The sequence below is a fragment of the Amblyraja radiata genome, chromosome 32 (assembly GCF_010909765.2).
Source record: "Amblyraja radiata isolate CabotCenter1 chromosome 32, sAmbRad1.1.pri, whole genome shotgun sequence".
NCBI classification, from domain to species: domain Eukaryota; kingdom Metazoa; phylum Chordata; class Chondrichthyes; order Rajiformes; family Rajidae; genus Amblyraja; species Amblyraja radiata.
Genome location: NC_045987.1, coordinates 22,892,967 through 22,912,285, shown reverse-complemented (window position 1 = coordinate 22,912,285; position 19,319 = coordinate 22,892,967). Strand labels below are relative to the sequence as shown.

Sequence of the window (19,319 nt, the reverse complement as noted above, 5' to 3'; positions counted from 1 at the left end):
CCAAGTGTTGCTGGCTGTTTGTGATGTACTGTCTCTTAATGCGTGGTTTGTATACACTGCCAAAGCTTAACAGCATTGCACACAAGTTTAGTTTAGTTTAGATTCGAGATACAGCGCAGAAACAGGCCCTTCGGCCCATCGAGTCCGCACCATCCAGTGATCCTCACACATTACCCTATTCACATTAGTGACAATTTATACCAAGCCAATTAACCTACAAACCTGTACGTCTTTGGAATGGGAGGAAACAGGAGATCTCGGAGAAAACCTAACCAAGTCACAGGGAGAACGTACAAACTCCGTACAGACAGCACCCATTGTCGGGATTGAACCCGGGTCTCTGGCCTTGCAAAGGCGGTAGCTCTACTGCTCAGAAATGTTAAACTGGGAGAACAAACCAGTGTGGGCGCACAGACACAGTGAACCACTGATCTCAGAACATAAATCACAAGCAGGAGAAGCCCATTGTCCTGTTTACCTGATCTACCATTTCTAGAAGCAAGCACAGAGTGCTGGAGGAACCCAGCGGGTCAGGCAGCGAATGTGGAGGGAATGGACAGACGACGTTTTGGTTTCGGGACCCTTCTTCAGATTGATGGCCCATTCCCTCCACTGATGCTGCCTGACCCACCGAGTTCCTCCAGCACTTTGTGTTTGTTCAAGATTCCAGCACCTGCAGTTTCTTGTGTCACCATTTCAATATCTTTGGTCTTCGACCTGATGCCATTTTCCTACACTGACTCAATATCCCCTAATTATTTTAAAGGTTTATTGAACTCCACAGCCATCTGTTGCTACCCTCAGCGGTAGAGTTGCTGCCTTACGACCCCAGAAAAGCAGGTTCGATCCTGACCGCGGGTGCTGCCTGTACGGAGTTTGCACGTTCTCTCAGTGATCGCGTGGGCACCAGCTGTTGTCACCAGCTTCCCTTCCTGCAGTCACTTCAATCTCACCGGAAAAGTAATTACATTATTGTTAAACGTCTTTCGTTTAGTTTACGTCAGAGATACAGCGCAGAAACCGGCCCTACAGCCCACCGAGTCGACACTGACCAGCGCTCACCAGTTCACTCTAGTTCTATGTAGTCCCACTTTCGTATACACTCCCTACAGACTAGGGGCAATTTTCAGAGGCCAAATAGCTTACAAACCTGCATGTCTTTGGAATGTGGGAGGAAACCGGAGCACCCGGACAAAACCCACCCGGTCACGGGGAGAACATACAAACTGCACGCAGACAGCACCCGAGGTCGGGATCGAACCCGGGTCTCTGGCTCCGTGAGGCAGCAACTCCACCGCTGCACCACTGGGCCACCTTAAATAACAAAGGAAATCGTAAGAATGTTAGTGTACTAATAGTAGCATCAAACAGTCCCAAAACTCTGCCAGTCCAGCCCCAACAGTTCCCATTGTGCGGATTTATGGTATTTTATTATAGTGGGTCACCGCTGGAATAGTGTATCCAATTCACCACATCACAACATGTTGACAACACACCAGGCTACAAGGGAAATTTATTACAGAGAATGTGGCCAAGTTTGACAATTTTGAGTTAAGAGCCTAAAACTAGAATCCACAGATTTAAGGTGAGGGGAAAGATTTAAAAGGGACTTTTCCACACAGATGGTGGTGGCTATATGGAGCGAGCTGCCAGAGGAAGTTGTAGAGGTAGGTACAATGACAACATTTAAGAGACACATGGATAGGCACAAGGTTTACTGGGGACAAATGCAGGTGAATGGAACTTGGTCAGATAGGGAACTTGATCAGCATAGACTAGTGGGCTGAAGGGCCTGTTTCCATGCTGTATGGCTCTATGACTCTCTGAGGGAAGGTTGCCAATGATGAGATATTTTATTTGAAATGGAGATCGAGGAGGGAACTGTATTAAATTATCAGGGCTGTGTTTTCCTGAGCTGATGTCACGAATTGGAAGTGATAGGGTGAAGATAACCCAGAAGGATGCGGAGGGTGAAACGTGTTTGCCCCAAGAGAGATGGTTTCTGGAATCCAGCTCCTGAAAGGGAGGTCCAAATTGGAAATCCTCCACGGCTACAGGCCCAGAGTGGGTCAGTAGACGGGGTCAGATGGGACGAACAGCCTCAATTTCTCTGCCTCCATAAGTTCAATGGCTCCAGTACAAATTCCCAGCAGTGTTAGGCTAAAGTGCCTGTTTATGTGATAAGTTCAGTAGCTGTGCACTCGAGTTACAGAACTCACTCCAGAAATAGTCCAGTCTAATCCCGTGAAGCCTGGCTTTATACTCACAATGTCCTGACTCACTAAATATACAACGGTGACTCCTGCAATACAGGGCTCATTACCTCTCTTTAAATAAATAATTGCTTAACGGAAATTATTTCAGTATAGGCCTTAAGATGATATTCATGTCATAGGAGCAGAATTAGGCCATTTGGCACAACGAGTCTACTCCACCATTCTATAATGGCTGATCTATCTTTCCCTCTCAACTCCATTCTCCTGCCTTCTCCCCATAACTCCTGACATCAGAATCGGTCAATCTCCACGTTAAAAATAACCCTGAATTTTGGCCTCCACATGTGAATGAATAACTGTGGCAATGAATTCCAGATTCACCACCCTCTAACTAAAGAAACTGCTCCTCATCTCCTTTCCAAAGGTACGTCCTTATATTCCGAGGCTATGGCCTCAGGTCCTAGACTCTCCCACTAGTGGAAACATCCTGTCCACATTCACTCTATCCAGGCCTGTTATCAGTGTGTACACCCCACCTCTGAAGCTTTGGAGACCTGGATTGCCTGAGGCAAAGTCCTCCAGTGACAAGACAATAACATCCAAGGTTATGTCAATGGGAGGATGAATGAGTGTCCTTCCAAGCTACCATTGCCAAGTACTGAGGCCTTAGTAACGTTGGGCAATGTCTTTGCATCTAGGCAGCAGGTCCTGAAACAATTTATTCCAAGCTCTGTCATGGGAAGAAGTTAGACACAGAAAATGATGAGCTCACACCGTCCTTGAAGAAACACCACATCCCTTGTCACTCCTCATCACTCAAGGAGTGAAGGAACTTTAAAGATGGTATTGAGAAACTCGCGTGCGTGCGTGTATCAAGAGCAATGGAATGGAAACTTGGGGGAAGACACACCATCTCCCAAACTACACGCCTGCCCCATCCTTTGAAGAATCGACAGTGTCCTCAGAGGTAAAGTCACAACAGTTAAAGCACATTATCCTCGATCCTGAGGGTCTTGCCGATAGGTGGCGCGTGAAACCACTTTAACCGGCTCGAATGTGCAACTCCAATCTCCCACAGTGAAGGTTCAGGGCACGACCATGGAAAACTGAGATTACCTCCACGTATGCTGTGAACATCCACAGGAAATTTACTAAGCAGCCAAACCATCTTGAGTACACTCAAAGTGCTGGAATAACTCTGTGGGTCAGGCAGCATCTCCGGAGAAAAAGGACAGGTGACGTTTCAGGTTGGGACCCCACTTTCAGTCTGAAGAAGTGGTCCGATCCAAAAAAGGTCACCTATCCTTTTCCTCTAGATGCTGCCTGACCCACTGAGTTACTCCAGCACTTTGCATCTATCTTTGGTATAAACCAGCATCTGCAGTTCTTTGCTTCTACATTCTAGATGACGTAGGGAGCAATTTGATTTGACACCAGTGGGATATAGATAGGTTAAATGAATAGGCAACCATTTAGCAGATGGAGCATTATGTGAGATAATCCACTTTGTTAGGAAGGATAACTGTTGTTCAAATTAAGATCGACTACAAATGCTGCTGTACAGAGAGATTTAAGTGTCCTTTATGTGAAGCAAAGCAAACTCTCACGCAGATCAAGCAATTGGGAAGCCAGATGGATTGTTGACCTTTACTGCAAGGGGATAGAGGACTAAAGTACATAAATCTTGTTGCGACTTCACAGGGCATTGGAGAGTATATCTGGAGCACCATGTATGATTTTGTTCTCATTTTTATCAGAGATATAATTTGAGGCAGTTCAGGGATTCACGGTTGCTTCTAGCAATGAAGGGGTGATCTTAAAAGGAAAGTTTGAGCAGGTTTGGGCCTATCGGGTAATCTCATTGAAACAAAAGAGATTCCAAGAGGGATAGACAGGGGAAGATTTCCCCTAGTGCAGAATCTAAGCCTTGGGGGAAGTTTCCAATAAGAGTTTTCCCATGTGATACAGACGTGAGGCCAAATTTCCGCTATCATGACTTTCATGTACTTTAGGAATTCCCAACCTCAAAGGGGCTGTGATTGAATCCATTCAAGGGAGATATATCTTAGAATTAGAGGGCAGTCAAGAGTTATGCGGGGCAGGCAGGAAAATGAAGACCAATATTGGATCGGCCATGACCTTATTGAATGGTGGGGCAGCTTTGACAGGCCATCTGGCCTACTCCTGCTCCTAATTATGTTTATAAGGATCTTGATAAAAGGCACCCTCAGATATGTGTAATGCTACCTTCAGAGCTTGAAATAATGTCACATCGTTTATGGTCCAGAATAATTGGTTCCATTTCACATGAATCTTCATGAATGAGAGCAGCTAGTTTAGTAAGCAGCCATTAGATGATTCAGAATGTACATTAAATCATTACTGACTACACAAGATTCCCACCGGTGCACAAGTTGCGAATGCACTAGCGGTCTTATTTGGTGCAAGTGACAGCCTACACCAGGCAGTTAAAATGAGGCCAGATTTAGGGTATGAATTTAGACAAAAATGCTGGAGTAACTCAGCGGGTCAGGCAGCATCTCTGGAGAAAAGGAACAGGTGACGTTTCAGGTCGAGACCCTTCTTCAGACCATGGAGTATGAATTGTTTTATTTGCCTATTAATTCCTGTATCGCTAACCACAAGTTATTACTGAATATGTGCAACTTTTTATCACAATGAGCTTCCCTTCCTTCAGTCACACTGGCCGTTCAACAACAGCCTACCTCATTCACCACCTAACTCCGTCTTTTCTGGGTAATGGTATGATGGTACTTTATGCCTAGGTACAGTGAAATAATTTTATTACATAGTTGAATTCACAGCAATCCATGTTCAAGACCCCCAGCAGGTTTCCACACTTTAGCTGGAAACCTCTCTCTCAAAGGGGCCCATTTTCTTTCCGCTGGAAGCTCAAATGAAGACCACGAGGTTGTTGCATCATGAAAGCAAAAAGTTTTATTTAAGATTTCAACTACATTTAACTACCACAAGGAAGACTTCTCAATCCAGGGTGTAGTCCAGTCAGAAAGTAACACGAAACGTTTTAATACATTATATCACTGCCACAAATTATTTCCATGACTCAAATCAGTTTCAGAATTGCATACAATACAAAAAAGGGAGAAAGGAGGGGGGCCCCCGTTACACAGGGTGAAATATACAGTACTGAATACTGAATTTTGTATGCATTACAACTTTTTTTTGCGTGGTTTAGTAATGACATGACCAACATTCAAAATGATCTTCAGTATTTACAACAGTTGTACTGTTTGTATTAAGATGATAACCAAACTTTTCACTTTAGGATTATCCTTTTAAAAGCAGTTGCTAGAGCAACCCTGATTTCTTAAAAGATACAATGTACATTAGATTACATGAAAGGAAATCAAAAGTTAATTACAAGATGCAAAAAAAAAGTAAGACAGACAAACTACTGTGTGAATATTGTTCAGAGGTAGTAAGTGAGCACTCTAAGCTACAGAACATGTTGAAATTCTATCGGTTCATATGAGTTTGCATGAGGTAATAAAGCTGTGTCTTGATTGGTGAGATGTATAAATACTCTTTACCTACATTATTTACAACACTCCATGTGAACGGTGCCATTTCCTGCCATAGATAGGTTGAAATAGCAAATCTGAAAAAAGTATGAATGCTGCACCCATCTCGTACTGTAAAACCCAGGCTTCAGGACATAAATTTAGAAGCAAAGACTTACGAAGGCTGGCATTGAGTTAGTGTGTTAAAAAAGGAACAATTGTAAATAGCACTCCGTAATAACAAGTCTGAGAACAAAAACAATATCAGTTCTTGGCAACCCTCTGGTTATTTATACATGGGTAATAAAACTGCTCAACCAATCCTTCCAAATGAGTCTTTATTCTAGTTGTACAGTTGTAATAAAAGAAATTTGATCAAGATTCTGATATCATGTAACGCTTCGTTGTTCTAAGCAAGCTATCAATTCCAGATATCTTGCTAAAATAGTTTTAAGCAGCAGCAAGAGTTTAGCTTTGCTAACTTAGTTAATTTATGACTGTCTGCCTCGGCACCAGCATTCTTGTGTATTGCAGTCAATTTGAAACATGCATTCATACCTCAAAAGGTCAAGATGCTTCACAGTAACATCTTACACATATAAATCTTCAATCCATGCTTTCACCCTTTGTGAATTTCCATTACAAATTAACTTTTTTTGTTCCTTTTTTTAAAGTCTGAAAACACTGGATCTATTTAGTTCTTTGTCTCAACAACTGACTAAGGCAAGACTGTGCTGTAACTTAACACAATAAATGTAGAAATCCAAAGGGAACCAATCTGTTCCTCTTCAAGGATATGAATTGTAAGTTTGTTTTCACTAAAGAGCAGGGTTTTACAGTAAAGCAGCAGGTGACTGGGTTACAGAAAATTCACTTTTCTTCTCCTACTGGTCAGTGCTAATCAAGGCCTATTGGCTCAGGGAATGGATGTTGCTAGGAGATCAGTTAGAGGTATCAGAGTGCACACTTCCAGGTCCTTCTGTTGGTGAAGTCACAGAAGATGGAGTGGTTGCATCTTGCCATCCTCCATTAGCCTAGAAAACACAAAGTGTCCTGCAGGTAAAAATCTGTGACGTACAAGAACACATTCTCTTTGTAATTTCATTTTTAAATCTATCTAGGATAACAAAAATTAGTAGACGATAATATGCATATTTTTATGTAAACCTGTATAAAGCAATGCAACAATGATCTTGAGTCAATGCAACAATGATCTAGGAGTGTATAAAATCATGAGAGGAATAGACCAGGTAGATTCAGAGTCTCTTGCCCAGAATACGTCAATCGAGGATTTCACACAAAGGGTGGTGGAATGAGCTGCCGGAGGAGGTAGTTTTAGCCAACATTTAAGAAACATTTATCCCAACATTTAAGAAACAGTTAGACAGGTACATGGACAGGACACGTTTAGAGGTATATGCGCTAAACAGCCAACATGTCCCAGTGTAGCTGGGACATGTTGGCCGGTGTGAGCAAGTTGGGCCGAAGGCCCTGTTTCCACGCTGTATGACTCTATGACAGCTGAAAATTCTCTTCCATTAGAACGAGCTGAAATCTAAAAAAACTTCATTAGCAAACATTTCTTTAATAAACTGAAAATATATTGTTTTAACCACTCAAATCATGTTAAAGACAAAGGTTGCCCCACGAGGCAACTTTGAATGAGAAAGAATCACCTTCCAAGTTGGATTTATGCAGATAAAATTTTCAGTGGTGGCAACCCAAAAGCAAATCTTTTAATAAGCATTTTAACAGAACTTTAGTAATCCCCAATCAATACTGTAAGTAATTTCCTGCAAACCCATAGCACGGTGAAGCATTTTTTCAGGGAGCAGCAGGCAAGGATTGCCATGAGGTGAAGCTCCTACCCTGACCCACGCGCGTAGGTATGTGCCAGCTTCATCCCTGGCACTATGACAGTGGTTAGAATGGAAGGAGGAGAGGGGGGTGCAAGTCACCTTGTGCGTCAGTCAGCTGGCTTAAGGTTTGCCACAAACTTAGGCTGCCTGCCCTCCTCTGAACAGCGCAAAGTGAATGCAAAGGAGAGAAAATAAAATACAAATTTTAAATTAAATGTTTGACTAAATTCCCCTATTTTTAGCTTCTTATTTTAATTGCCTCATGCCAGGATGCATTCTGTACCGGTAGGGTCGAGTAGAGCACTGCTAGGTGATATCCTCCAAACACTCTGGTGACGGCATATCTGGGAAAACCCTTCCTTCATCCTCCAATGCTTCACCTGTACTCAGCATCTGATCCACGGCCCCCTGTCTATTCAAACCCTCCACTAGCAACTTGCCTACCCCTCCCCCCACTCCCTCATTGTGCACCTTGTCTTCACCTATGCAATGCCCAGCTTTCGACTTCAAGCAGGCGATGCCCAGGACCTTCTGTTTATTCAGCTTCTTCTTGGGTGCCTCAAGCTTATAAACTCCTGGCACTCGTTAGCTCTGTAGTTATTGGGAATTCATCCTGTGGATTCCTGGGCACAGCGGGTCACTGTGATACTACAGCTGATCTAACAAGCAGCATGCACCTTTTCATATTTCTGTGGCCACAGTTCTCAATCTCGGGGTCGCGTTATTTGATAGGACTGACACGGAAACCAGAGTGATCTAACCTGGATCTCTCTGCCACAATGATTAGGCAGCACTGGAAGAGTGACATGAGATTAACATAGCGTCATGAGTGGAAGAAATATATTATATCACATAGATAATAATTCAAGAAACAACTGTGTTTGGGCTGGTGTGGCCAGAGGTGAAAGAGTTGAACTAGCTGTCAAGGCAAGAGTTCAGTGGAGGTGCTCTGGGTACAACTGCGGCATACTGTCTGCATCCATTAGTGTGGATTCCATCGGTGAAACACATCAATTTCAAATTGAATGCTCATTTTTCTAACATTTTAATTTTCTCTTGGTCCACACTACTCTCTGTGCAGCTCCTGCAGTCAGGAGGCCACAGTGATTTTACCTATTGACTAAGTGGGTATGAACATTCATCAAACCTGCAATCAGTTACTTCTCTGGTGCCTCACACAAATTCAGAATTACCAAGAGCATCTTTCAATTCTATTCCACACTCTCTCTCCATTTTCCACCGTCTCTTCTTGATCCCCTTAAAACATACTACACATAATCTAGACACACAAAATGTATATAATGCAAATTTGTCACAAGAAGGAACAATTTATTAGACACAGAATGAGATCTACTTTGCAGGGCTAGAGACAGCCGAATGTTGCTAGTGGCTATGACTGTCACTAGCAAATTTCTTCTTCCACTAGCGTAAGCGATCAGAATCAAAGCCAGCCGGATGATTGGGGTGACAAAATGAAAGGTGAATCCTGGGAAGCTGAGGCACTGTTCTGTGGAGCTCATTAGGAAAATCTTGCTAGTGTTTAGAATACTGACTAGCAAAACTGAAAAATCCATGAGCAATCTGCTGGGCAGCCAGTATTAAATTCAAGCACTGATTATAACTGCTGTCAGACTCAATCTCCTGAAAAGCGCTCACATTCTGTGCAGACAACATTATTTAGATTTAAGAAAGAACACTACTCAGAATGCCCTGTTTTTAAAATAAAATTTCCCCCAAGATTGTGAATCATTAATCCAGGCATGGCTCTAGATTTAACTCCTGCAGGCTCGGACAGATCAAACCGATCCTACATGGCATCAAACAGGGAATGATTTCTGCTGACATGAGGGGAGCTGGCAGAAACAAGGCAAATATTAAAAGCAGCCTCTTGCAAATGAAACCAAGCTAATCTGCTTTGCACAAATTGATGATCCATTCCACTCCGCTTAGTGAACACCCGATAACTGAATGTTTTTCTTGGCAAACAGAAGCTACAAATCTAAATCTCTACCGACTGGATTCAGTCCTTTGAGTTGTGAGCAAGTTCCTGGTCAAATGCCACAAACCCATTGCTGCAACTGAAATTACAGCCTTCACAAGGTGCCTTGTTACTCCAACAATGCACAATCAATCACCGTTCAAAAATCTAGTGTCGTAATTAAAACCAAATAAACAACCCAACAGACTCTTTGAGAGTTTTGAATGGGGGTGAAGATTTACTTCCTTCAAAACAAAAACAAAAAGATAATTTTAAATCCCAAATATATTGTAGTTTATATCATTTAAAAGCCGATCTCCAGGCAGAGCAAGATGGAGGGCCAGAAATAAGGAAGGAAGCAATATTATGGCATGTTTGCAACAGAAGAGGTCATGGTTTGGTGGGAATGCAAGGTGCCATCTCACAAAACTCCTGCAGCTAAGGGACATGTTATATGGTTTCATTTGGAAAGGGGCCGTGAATTTGTTTCTCGTGCAGACAGGCCCTTCAGCCCACCAAGACTAGTTCTATCCTGCACACTAGAGACAATTTGCAGAAGTCAATTAACCTTGTCTTTGGGATGTGGGAGGAACCCGGACCACCCGGTGAAATCTCATGCGGTTCCAGGGAGAACGTACAAACTCCACGCAGATAGCACCCGAGGTCAGGATCAAACCCAGGTCTCCCTAGCACTGTGAGGCAGCAACTCTACCGCTGTGCCACTGTGCCTTTTAATCATACAATTTGAAACGCACCTTCCTATTTTTATTGACTGTTCACTGCTCAACCAACAAGTTACAATGTAAGTTGGCACATACAGGGTGCCAATTACTGTTGACAAATATTATTCACTTTGCTTCAAGCCCTCATTTCAAAGTGTACACATTCAGTTTGCCAGCAGCAGGAGTAACCAGAAGAAGATGGACATCTCTTGTCCTTGTGCAGGAGACTGCTTTGTTGATCTCATTAACAGTAAATTAAACATGAATTTTGAACTTGATGACACCACCGAATTCCTACATAAACCACTGGTACTCTTTGCATTTGCATCAGGAATGAGAGATACGGGAAATGAGTTCTCCTGATGTCTTGGCCTGTAGAGGCAATTGCTGAAATCAATGTCTGATCAAATTTCTGCTGTGGCAGACAGCTTGTCGCTACATATTTTTATGTCAGTCAGGAAGAGGGAAGGTGCAGGCCTCGTGAGTTGAGGAACATTGAGTGGAAGTGACGGGGCAGCCCTTTCTGTAGGGGCCAATGTGAGCCACATTGACTTTGAGTGCTTGCGGCGAAGACTAGCCTTTGCTCGAGCCTCCCATCGCCAAACATCAGCAGCAAAAAAAGGTTAGCGTATGCTAATAACGGTTTATTTACAATGTGGCTAATTTCCAAAGCAATCCGTCTGCATTATTATAAAAGTATAACCTACACCAGTCATGCATGCTGTCAATATATATATTTTTATTCATCAATGTATGAAGTGGGTTGCAATCTATTACCCATCCATGTAGACATTGTGTATATTAACGTGTGGTTATATTTTCCTCTTGGGAAATATCCTTTACATCAGTATTTCCAAATTAAACATGTACAGTTCAACTTGCACCTTTGGATTTTGCCAGATCCGTAGGCTTATTGGCAAATATACTGTATTGCCTCTAGAGTGTCTATATTTAGAAAATAATAGTTTCCTATAACACCACGAAGGCAACACAATTAACCGTGAGGACAATGATAAAAGAATAATTTAGTCATCGTTATCCAAATTTTGGAGATTAGTTAAGTATGCTTATGTTATGATCCTTGCTGTGTAAATGTAATCCAAATGTAATCTAATTTTGGAGAGATGATGTTGTATATATTAATAGGGTCCTGCAGGGACAGCTGTCAAACTATATCCCTCCGTTTAAAAAATAATAAAAAATCTCAATGTCCATACCATACCAGAGTGGTATAATGCACTACACTATCATATGACACCTTATCAAGCCTCATCAACGAAGATGGAATTCATGACTTCAAAATGCTGCAGGCAAGGACAATTTTACATTCCATCTTCCAACCACAGTATTTTGGCAATGATATATCCAACACAGTGAAGTATTTTACATTGGATTTAATGTAATAGGACAAAAGATTTCCATCTTTACCTCTATTTTATCAACAGTGCATTGCTAGTTTTAAAAAGAACTAATTTTCTTAAATAACTATAAATTCTTTACATAAGCATTCCTTTAAGGAACGTATGGTGCTTTGTTCTCTCTGGATAATGTAACCCTCTCTGCCATCAAAAGCTGAATTAAGAAACTATAATGGCTTACACTGGCAAGGCTTTAGTTTTTCTTTTTCTTCTATGGACACAGAAATAAAAGTGTTCCTTACGCTCAAACTGTGTGGACTGTACAGTGAATTCCCTCCAAGACCATCACTGTATCCGCCCGTCTGATTGATAACATGACGCAGGGAATCCACCTGAAGCAAAAACAAACAGAAAGGGACATGTCAGACCTGATGTGAAAGAGCTGTCCTCTGCTTACAGGGAATGATAGAGGAGTCTGAGATGCGTAAACTTGCCGTCCTGCTTGCATTTTGGTAAGATTTATCATTTTGTTTTTAATTTTAAGCTGGCACCCAGCGTGTTAATATTTGTTTTTTGAAAGACGTCAGGCTAAGCTTACACTGAATTCTGCAAATCTTGCCATAGGGTTTCTAGAATTTTCTTTGCACCCAATAAATAAATTACAGGCAAAGGCTGTCTGCAGCCAGTCAGCATGCTGTCTGTCAGTAACAATTTAATGGATCACCCTTAACAAGAACTGCAGCCATTTACTGACACTTTTTACAGAAATGATTACATTGAGGATGACAAACAGTGAAAAACTACACTGTTTGCTTGTAATACAGCCAACCACTTCTATAAATATGTTATTCAAATATTGGTACTCGACTCACCTCATGTCATTTACCTAAGTACCACATCAGTAGCATTTTAACTTATTTAAAAAAAAGTCATATTGTATTTGGAATGCTGCCTTTCTCTCTATTTAAGTGGACAAAAAGGGGGGAAAACCTCAACACTTTCCAAATAATTATTGATTTCAGAGAGAGTGTGATATTTCCGTGGACAAAAGTCACCTGGCCCAAAGAACAATTCTCATCTTGAAAGAAAGGAACAGGATTTAAAAAAACATAAGGCATGAAAATAATGAGAGGAAAGTTGTGAATGAATATGGCAGAAGCTTACACCAGTCACCAAATTCCCCAATTTTCCACCCACCCTGGATAGCTCAAGCCAGAGCCGACTGCATTCACATAGTTTGAAAAATCAGACATGGAACATCACAAATAACGGACTCAAAACAATAATGATAATATCAAAGCAGCGAATGGATAATTTAATTAATCTGTACTTTAGGTACAGAATATCTACAGGGCTATAGGTCAGAGTAAGGCAGTTTTACTGTCTAGGCCCTACCCTGCTTCCTAGGCCCTGGCACTGGGCATTCTTCCTACCTGTGATTGCACATTGGCTCCGACTTGGGCCCCTTGGTAAGAATCCCCATTCAGATTCTGCATGTTCATGAACATGTCCCCAGAATTTGGTAGGTTAAAAGAACCAGAGGAACCTGGAAAGGAAAGAGTCAGGCACCTGAATCACAGAGGGCTTTAAATCTCTCCCCAAAGTTCTCAAAAGAAAGAGCACACAAGAGAGAAACAGAAATAAAAAGAAACAAGACAGAAAAGAAACAGCAGCCTTTCCATCACATGAAAAGCATTAAGAAAATTGTCCAGATTCTTATAGAATGAGGCGATTCTTTTTAAAAAGATCTCTATTCTGTCAAGTAATGACCTGCAAAGCCCAAAGCGGTGAATTCTGAAGTGCAGTTGTTGGCTTTAGTTCGAGACACACGAAGGAGACGTCAGGAACTTACCTTATTGGGAAATGGCAAATTCTTGCTTTCAGAATGACAGCAAATTGGTTTAATTTATATCTCTACAGCTGGGGCTTACAACATGGTTGATTTTTGCATAAACTGTATTGCAATTTTCAGAGTCCATTTCTTAAAGAAGCACTTGTTCTGATAACATTATGCTGCCTTATGGCAAACCAAAAAGAGCTAAATGTTGGACAGTGTCATGAACCTTTCCACTTACCGGACGTGGGTGTAGTGGGAGAGTTTGCCTGGCTGTTTTGCACGGCAGCTGCAACAGCATGAGCAGCATTTACAGCGGTTTTTGCAGCGTATAGGTTGGCTTCTTCTTGAAACTTTCCAATATTCTTCTTGTACCTGATTCGTTTATTGCCAAACCAGTTTGATACCTGAGGAAAGGAGAGAACCACGTGTGAAAAGCAGTGCCGGGTACACACAGGTATTCTTACTATTCATATCACGCCTGGCTCAATCACAATTGCAATATCTAACTTTTTCCAATGGGTATCTCGACTAATTAAGCAATAATCAAGGATAGGTTGCAAGTTATTAGGAATTGGAGCATGACATGAATCTGTCTGTCTCTCGGCAGAACAGATACTCAAGGGTTTAAACATCTACCACAACATGCATCTTCAAGTTTACCGATGTGATTACATTGGGAAGGAAAAAAAAACACGCCAAAACATTAATAATAAAGAAGTAATTGTTGGTGCATTAAATACCAGCTGCCAATCAAAAATTGTTACTGCGCTGGATAAAAATTGCATTCTTTTCTTTGAGAAGTGGTAAGATGAGAAGGCCTGGAAATGCCATTGTTCTTTGTTTCTGGTCTGGAACAACCTGGCAGTGCTACAATTTAAATCATGTTCAGTTAGATGAATATGAATAGAGGGATGTAAATCAATAATAAATGAACCAGTGTTCTGCATTCTCCCTTTGAACACAGTAAGATCAGGATCTCTGTTGCCTGGGCTAATCTGTGTCCATTAACCTGCGCAGGGATCCTTATAAATTGGTTAGTAATCATTTGTACTTTGGCCAAAGGGGGCAAAACTGGGATGATGCTGCATTATTATTTTCAAAGGACAAAACATGGCTAGAGAGCAATTACATTTGCAGTGTGTTCTGAACGAATGGAGTGGACGTTAAATATTATTCACCGCACTTTACAAAACACAGTTTAACTGCAAGTACCGGTGAAAGAATCAGAGGGCAGTAACGCAGTCAGATGAGATGATGTTATAAACTGCTCGAACTAAGTCTGAATGATTGAGAAACTTCATGTAAACTCCTGAGATAGATTATAGACCTTAATGTGCACTCACATGCTGGTTAATCTCCTCAATGGTATTTTCTCTACTTGGTGTAAAATATTTTATCTTACTACAGTTGTTAATGGAATATTTCTGCAATCATTACTGAAAGTGAGCCGCTGACCTATGGGAAGAACAGGGGGGTAAATTGTCTTTATGGTGTTAGATTTCTATCTCATGGCTTGAGTTAAAGGTTATAGCTGTGTAAATGACATTGAAAAAATATATTAAAATCCTTTGTAATGCAAGCATGACAAGCAGGTTTATTTTTCACTGGTAATCTGCATATGGATGAGTTCACCTAAAATTTTATTTTAATACGGTCGTTAATTTCTGCGTTTTAAATAGAATGTCTGAATGAAAAGAGTGCACAAAGAAAAAGCGCACAAATGTAGAAAGATTACCAGCTTCATGGCAGCCACATTCACCATGGATTCAGATAATTTCTCAAATTCAGAGCCGAGCTTAAGGAAATCACACAAATCAAACTATTTTTAAACGTTAAATTTTTTTTTTTTAAGTGCTATTTTCCCAATAGGGTTCTGGGTATACACCTTATGCCAAATTCTAATTAGGGCTTAAACGTTATGCTGTTTATATTTCTTTCATGTAGTGAGGGAATTTGAAATGATCTTTTGCTGATTTGGAAAAATTACTTAATAACATTCACAGAAAGAAAAATAAGTACAGTTCCAATGTTTGGCCCAGTATTTTATCAGTTTGTGCAATGTACAGATTAAATTTTAAATGCAGATAATTTTGCAATCAGAGCGAACAGCCATTGTAATGTGATGTTCTTTTTTGTCATTTCTTTGTCTCTGTATTTTTTCAATTTCTCCTCCCTTACCTCTCCATTCTCTTGGGTCGCTTACGGCAAAGCTTACGTTTCGACCCAAAATAAAGCCTCACAGAACCAAAAACTAGAAGTCTCGCAAGACTAATCAGAAAATAACTCTCTCTGATTTTTCTCTGTTTCTCCTTCGCAATGGAGACATCCCATAACAACATGATTCAAAATAGAAGCACAGAGGTAGGTGGAATTATCGGAGCTCTTGAGAACATATACCGCCAGAGTTGTGCTCCATTCTATTTTCAAATGATTATTGCAGAACCATTTTAAAACCGGCAAGTAAAAAAAACACAATATAACCAAGATAGAATGAATGTGATGCTATTTACCTTTGACGCCATATCACAAGCTACCAGGCAGTCAACAGATAATTACCCGGAAACATTCTATACAATCTATAAGAGCATAGCCATTCTGCCATAAATCTATCATAATTATTGTGGTAATCATATTAACAGTAATCGACTATTTATAACTAAAGTATCTGTATTGTGCAAACAGTCACAGATGCACAATGATAAAAAAGAAACAGCAACCATTCACAATGTGCAATAAATTCCAGACTGTGCACTAAAATTTTATATCTTTAGCACAATCTAAAATACGAGGAGGGACTTTGCACGCCATCAGATCCTTTGTAGCACTCCAGTCGCTGTGCTTCTTAATCTTTAATATCAAGGCAATTAAAATTAATGACCACTCATACAAACCACTGTGGGCAGTGTTTCCTTGACATCAGTTGTTTGATGAGCTTACCTTGAGGTTAACTAACAAGCAAGGTTTAATTGGAGCAATGAAAGGGAGGACAATCATCTGATTTTTTTTGCCTCATAACTACAGAGAAAACTGCTGGAACACCAACCACACACCATGAGGACTCTCTTCAAATATTTTGAAACAAAAGAAAACTCAGACTTTTAAAATCCAGGTTGTATTTGTCTGGAAGAATATGATAAGTGGAAATCAAACAATCAATAAACTGTCAGGATGGAGGAAACCCTATCAGTTTGCCTGTAACAGGTCATGTTTTTACTATTGCTCCCATGGTAATTGTTATATTATACCGATGTCTGCCCATTTCTGCCTCAAAACATTCATCAGACTTTGGCATCAATGGTGTACAATTTTAGACTATCAAAGTAGATACGAGCCAAATTTCCACAGACAGCTTACTGATTAGAATATGGAATAATAATTGTCAGAGCCTACATAACAAATTACTGTAAATATCTTGCAGGTTTTTGATGCTGTCAAAATTAAAGAATTAGCTGTTTGCTTGTGCTATTAATGTGAGTTTTAACTGGAATTACGGGCTTTAAATGGGATCCTATTGCAGTAACTAACTTACTTTATTGTACATGTAAATATGGAAATATGGTAATATTACGATTTTGAATTTTTAGGTATGAAATTTTAGTCTGATTTGGCATTGCAATACTCTAAATTTACAATCATAGGAACAGAAAACAAAATAAATTTACAGAGATACGGCCACCTAACTGCTTAGATGATTACAAGAGGTTTTACTTGGAGAATTTGCCAGTTACTTTCCCAACTACAATACCCTCCATAAAGACCCATCATTTATTTATTTGCCTCTGTATTCCACTATTTGAGATTTGTAATAGAAAAAAATCACATGTGGTTAAAGTGCACATTGTCAGATTTTATTACAGGGTATTTTTATACATTTTGGTTTCACCAAGTAGAAATTACAACTGTGTTTATACATAGTCCCCCCATTTCAGAGCATCATAAGGTTTGGGACACATGGTTTCACAGGCATTTGTAATTGCTCAGGTGTGTTTAAATGCCTCCTTAATGCAGGTATAAGAGAGCTCTCAGCACCTAGTATTTCCTCCAGTCTTTCCATCACCTTTGGAAACTTTTATTGCTGCTTATCAACATGAGGACTAAAGTTGTGCCAATGAAAGTCAAAGAAGCCAGTATGAGACTGAGAAACAAGAATAAAACTGTCAGAGACATCAGCCAAACCTTAAGCTTACCAAAATCAACTGTTTGGAACATCATTAAGAAGAAAGAGAGCACTGGTGAGCTTACTAATCGCAAAGGGACTGGCAGGCCAAGGAAGACATCCACAGCTGAATACATAAGAATTCTCTCTATTAGAAAGAAAAATCCCCAAACACCTGTCCGACGGATCAGAAACACTCTTCAGGAGTCAGGTGTGGATTTGTCAATGACCACTGTCCGCAGAAGACTTCATGAACAGAAATACAGAGACTACACTACAAGATGCAAACCACTGGTTAACTGCAAGAAAAAGATGGCCACGTTACAGTTTGCCAAGAAGTACTTAAAAGAGCAACCACAATTCTGGAAAATTGTCAGATGAGACGACGATTAATATATCAGAGTGATGGCAAGAGCAAAGTATGGAGGAGAGAAGAAACTGTCCAAGATCCAAAGTATACCACCTCATCTATGAAACACGGTGGTGGGGGTGTTATGGCCTGGCAAGTATGGCTGTTGAAGGTACTGGCCCATTTATCTTCATTGATGATACAACTGCTGATGGTAGTGGCATATGAATTCTGAAGTGTATAGACACGTCCTATCTGCTCAAGTTCAAACAAATGCCTCAAAGCTCATTGGCCGGCGGTTCATTCTACAGCGAGACAATGATCCCAAATATACTGCTAAAGGAGCAAAAGAGTTTTTCAAAGCTAAAAGACTGTCAATTCTTGAGTGGCCAAGTCAATCACCCGATTTGAACTCAATTGATCATTCCTTTTAAATGCTGAAGAGAAAACTGAAGGGGACTAGCCCCCAAAACAAGTATAAGCTAAAGATGGCTGCAATTCAGGCCTGGCAGAGCATCACCAGAGAAGACACCTAGCAATTGGTGAAGTCCATGAATCGCAGACTTCAAGCATTCATTGCATTCAAAGGTTATGCAACAAAATACTAAACATACCTACTTTAATTTGCATGACATTGCTGTGTCCAAAACATTATGGTGCCCTGAAATGGGGGGGGGGGGGGGGGGGGGGGGGGGGGGGGGGGGGGGGGGGGAGGAGGAGGACTATGTATAAATACTGCTGTAATTTCTGCATGGTGAAACCAAAATGTATAAAAATATGACTAGGGAGCACTGGAAAGTACTTGACAGTACATTAAGTGGGTGTTCTTCACGTGTCGACCTGGACAGAGAGTTAGGTTATTTAGCCATGGGGCACAAAATATTTAAGTCCAGAAAACTCAAGCACTACGTCAGTGGAGAAGATGCAGCAAGCCCAAAGCTCCGACTACCATTTTTCAATCCTCTCCAGCTACTGGAGGTGTGCCAGACAATTGGAGACTTGCTAACTCTGTACCATTGTTTAAAAAGGGAGGAAGGGTTAAACCAAGCTAGCATAACCCAGTTATTTTGATCATGGATGGGCAAATTATTAGAATTCATTTGAAAGCACAGGAAGCCTTCAGAGGCAAAGATTAATCAAGGGATTTGCTTAGGGCAGGGTGTGCCCAACTGATTTGACTGGATTTTATGTGGGGGTAAAAAGGGGATAGATGAGTACAACGTATTTCATGTTGTTTATGTGGATGTTAGTAAGCTTTCTGACAAACTCTCGCATGGCAGGCCGATCAAAATCAAAATAGCC

General features: G+C 40.8%; 1 protein-coding gene across 4 annotated transcripts in view; it reads right to left on the bottom strand.

Annotated features, from left to right (window-relative positions):
- Nucleotides 1-5,151: 5,151 nt before the first annotated feature.
- pbx3 (PBX homeobox 3) overlaps nucleotides 5,152-19,319 on the bottom strand; it is a 178,403-nt gene continuing 164,235 nt past the window's right edge. Inside the window, exons 6-9 of one of the 4 annotated variants that reach the window (XM_033048721.1) lie at nucleotides 13,751-13,916; nucleotides 13,109-13,221; nucleotides 11,917-12,067; nucleotides 5,152-6,792 (exon numbers count right to left, since the gene is read on the bottom strand). In XM_033048721.1, coding sequence (XP_032904612.1) covers nucleotides 6,788-6,792; nucleotides 11,917-12,067; nucleotides 13,109-13,221; nucleotides 13,751-13,916 — 435 coding nt within the window. In that variant the 3' untranslated portion in view covers nucleotides 5,152-6,787. The remainder of the gene's footprint in view (nucleotides 6,793-11,916; nucleotides 12,068-13,108; nucleotides 13,222-13,750; nucleotides 13,917-19,319) is intronic. The other 3 variants (XM_033048720.1, XR_004416626.1, XM_033048722.1) reach the window with 3 other exon arrangements.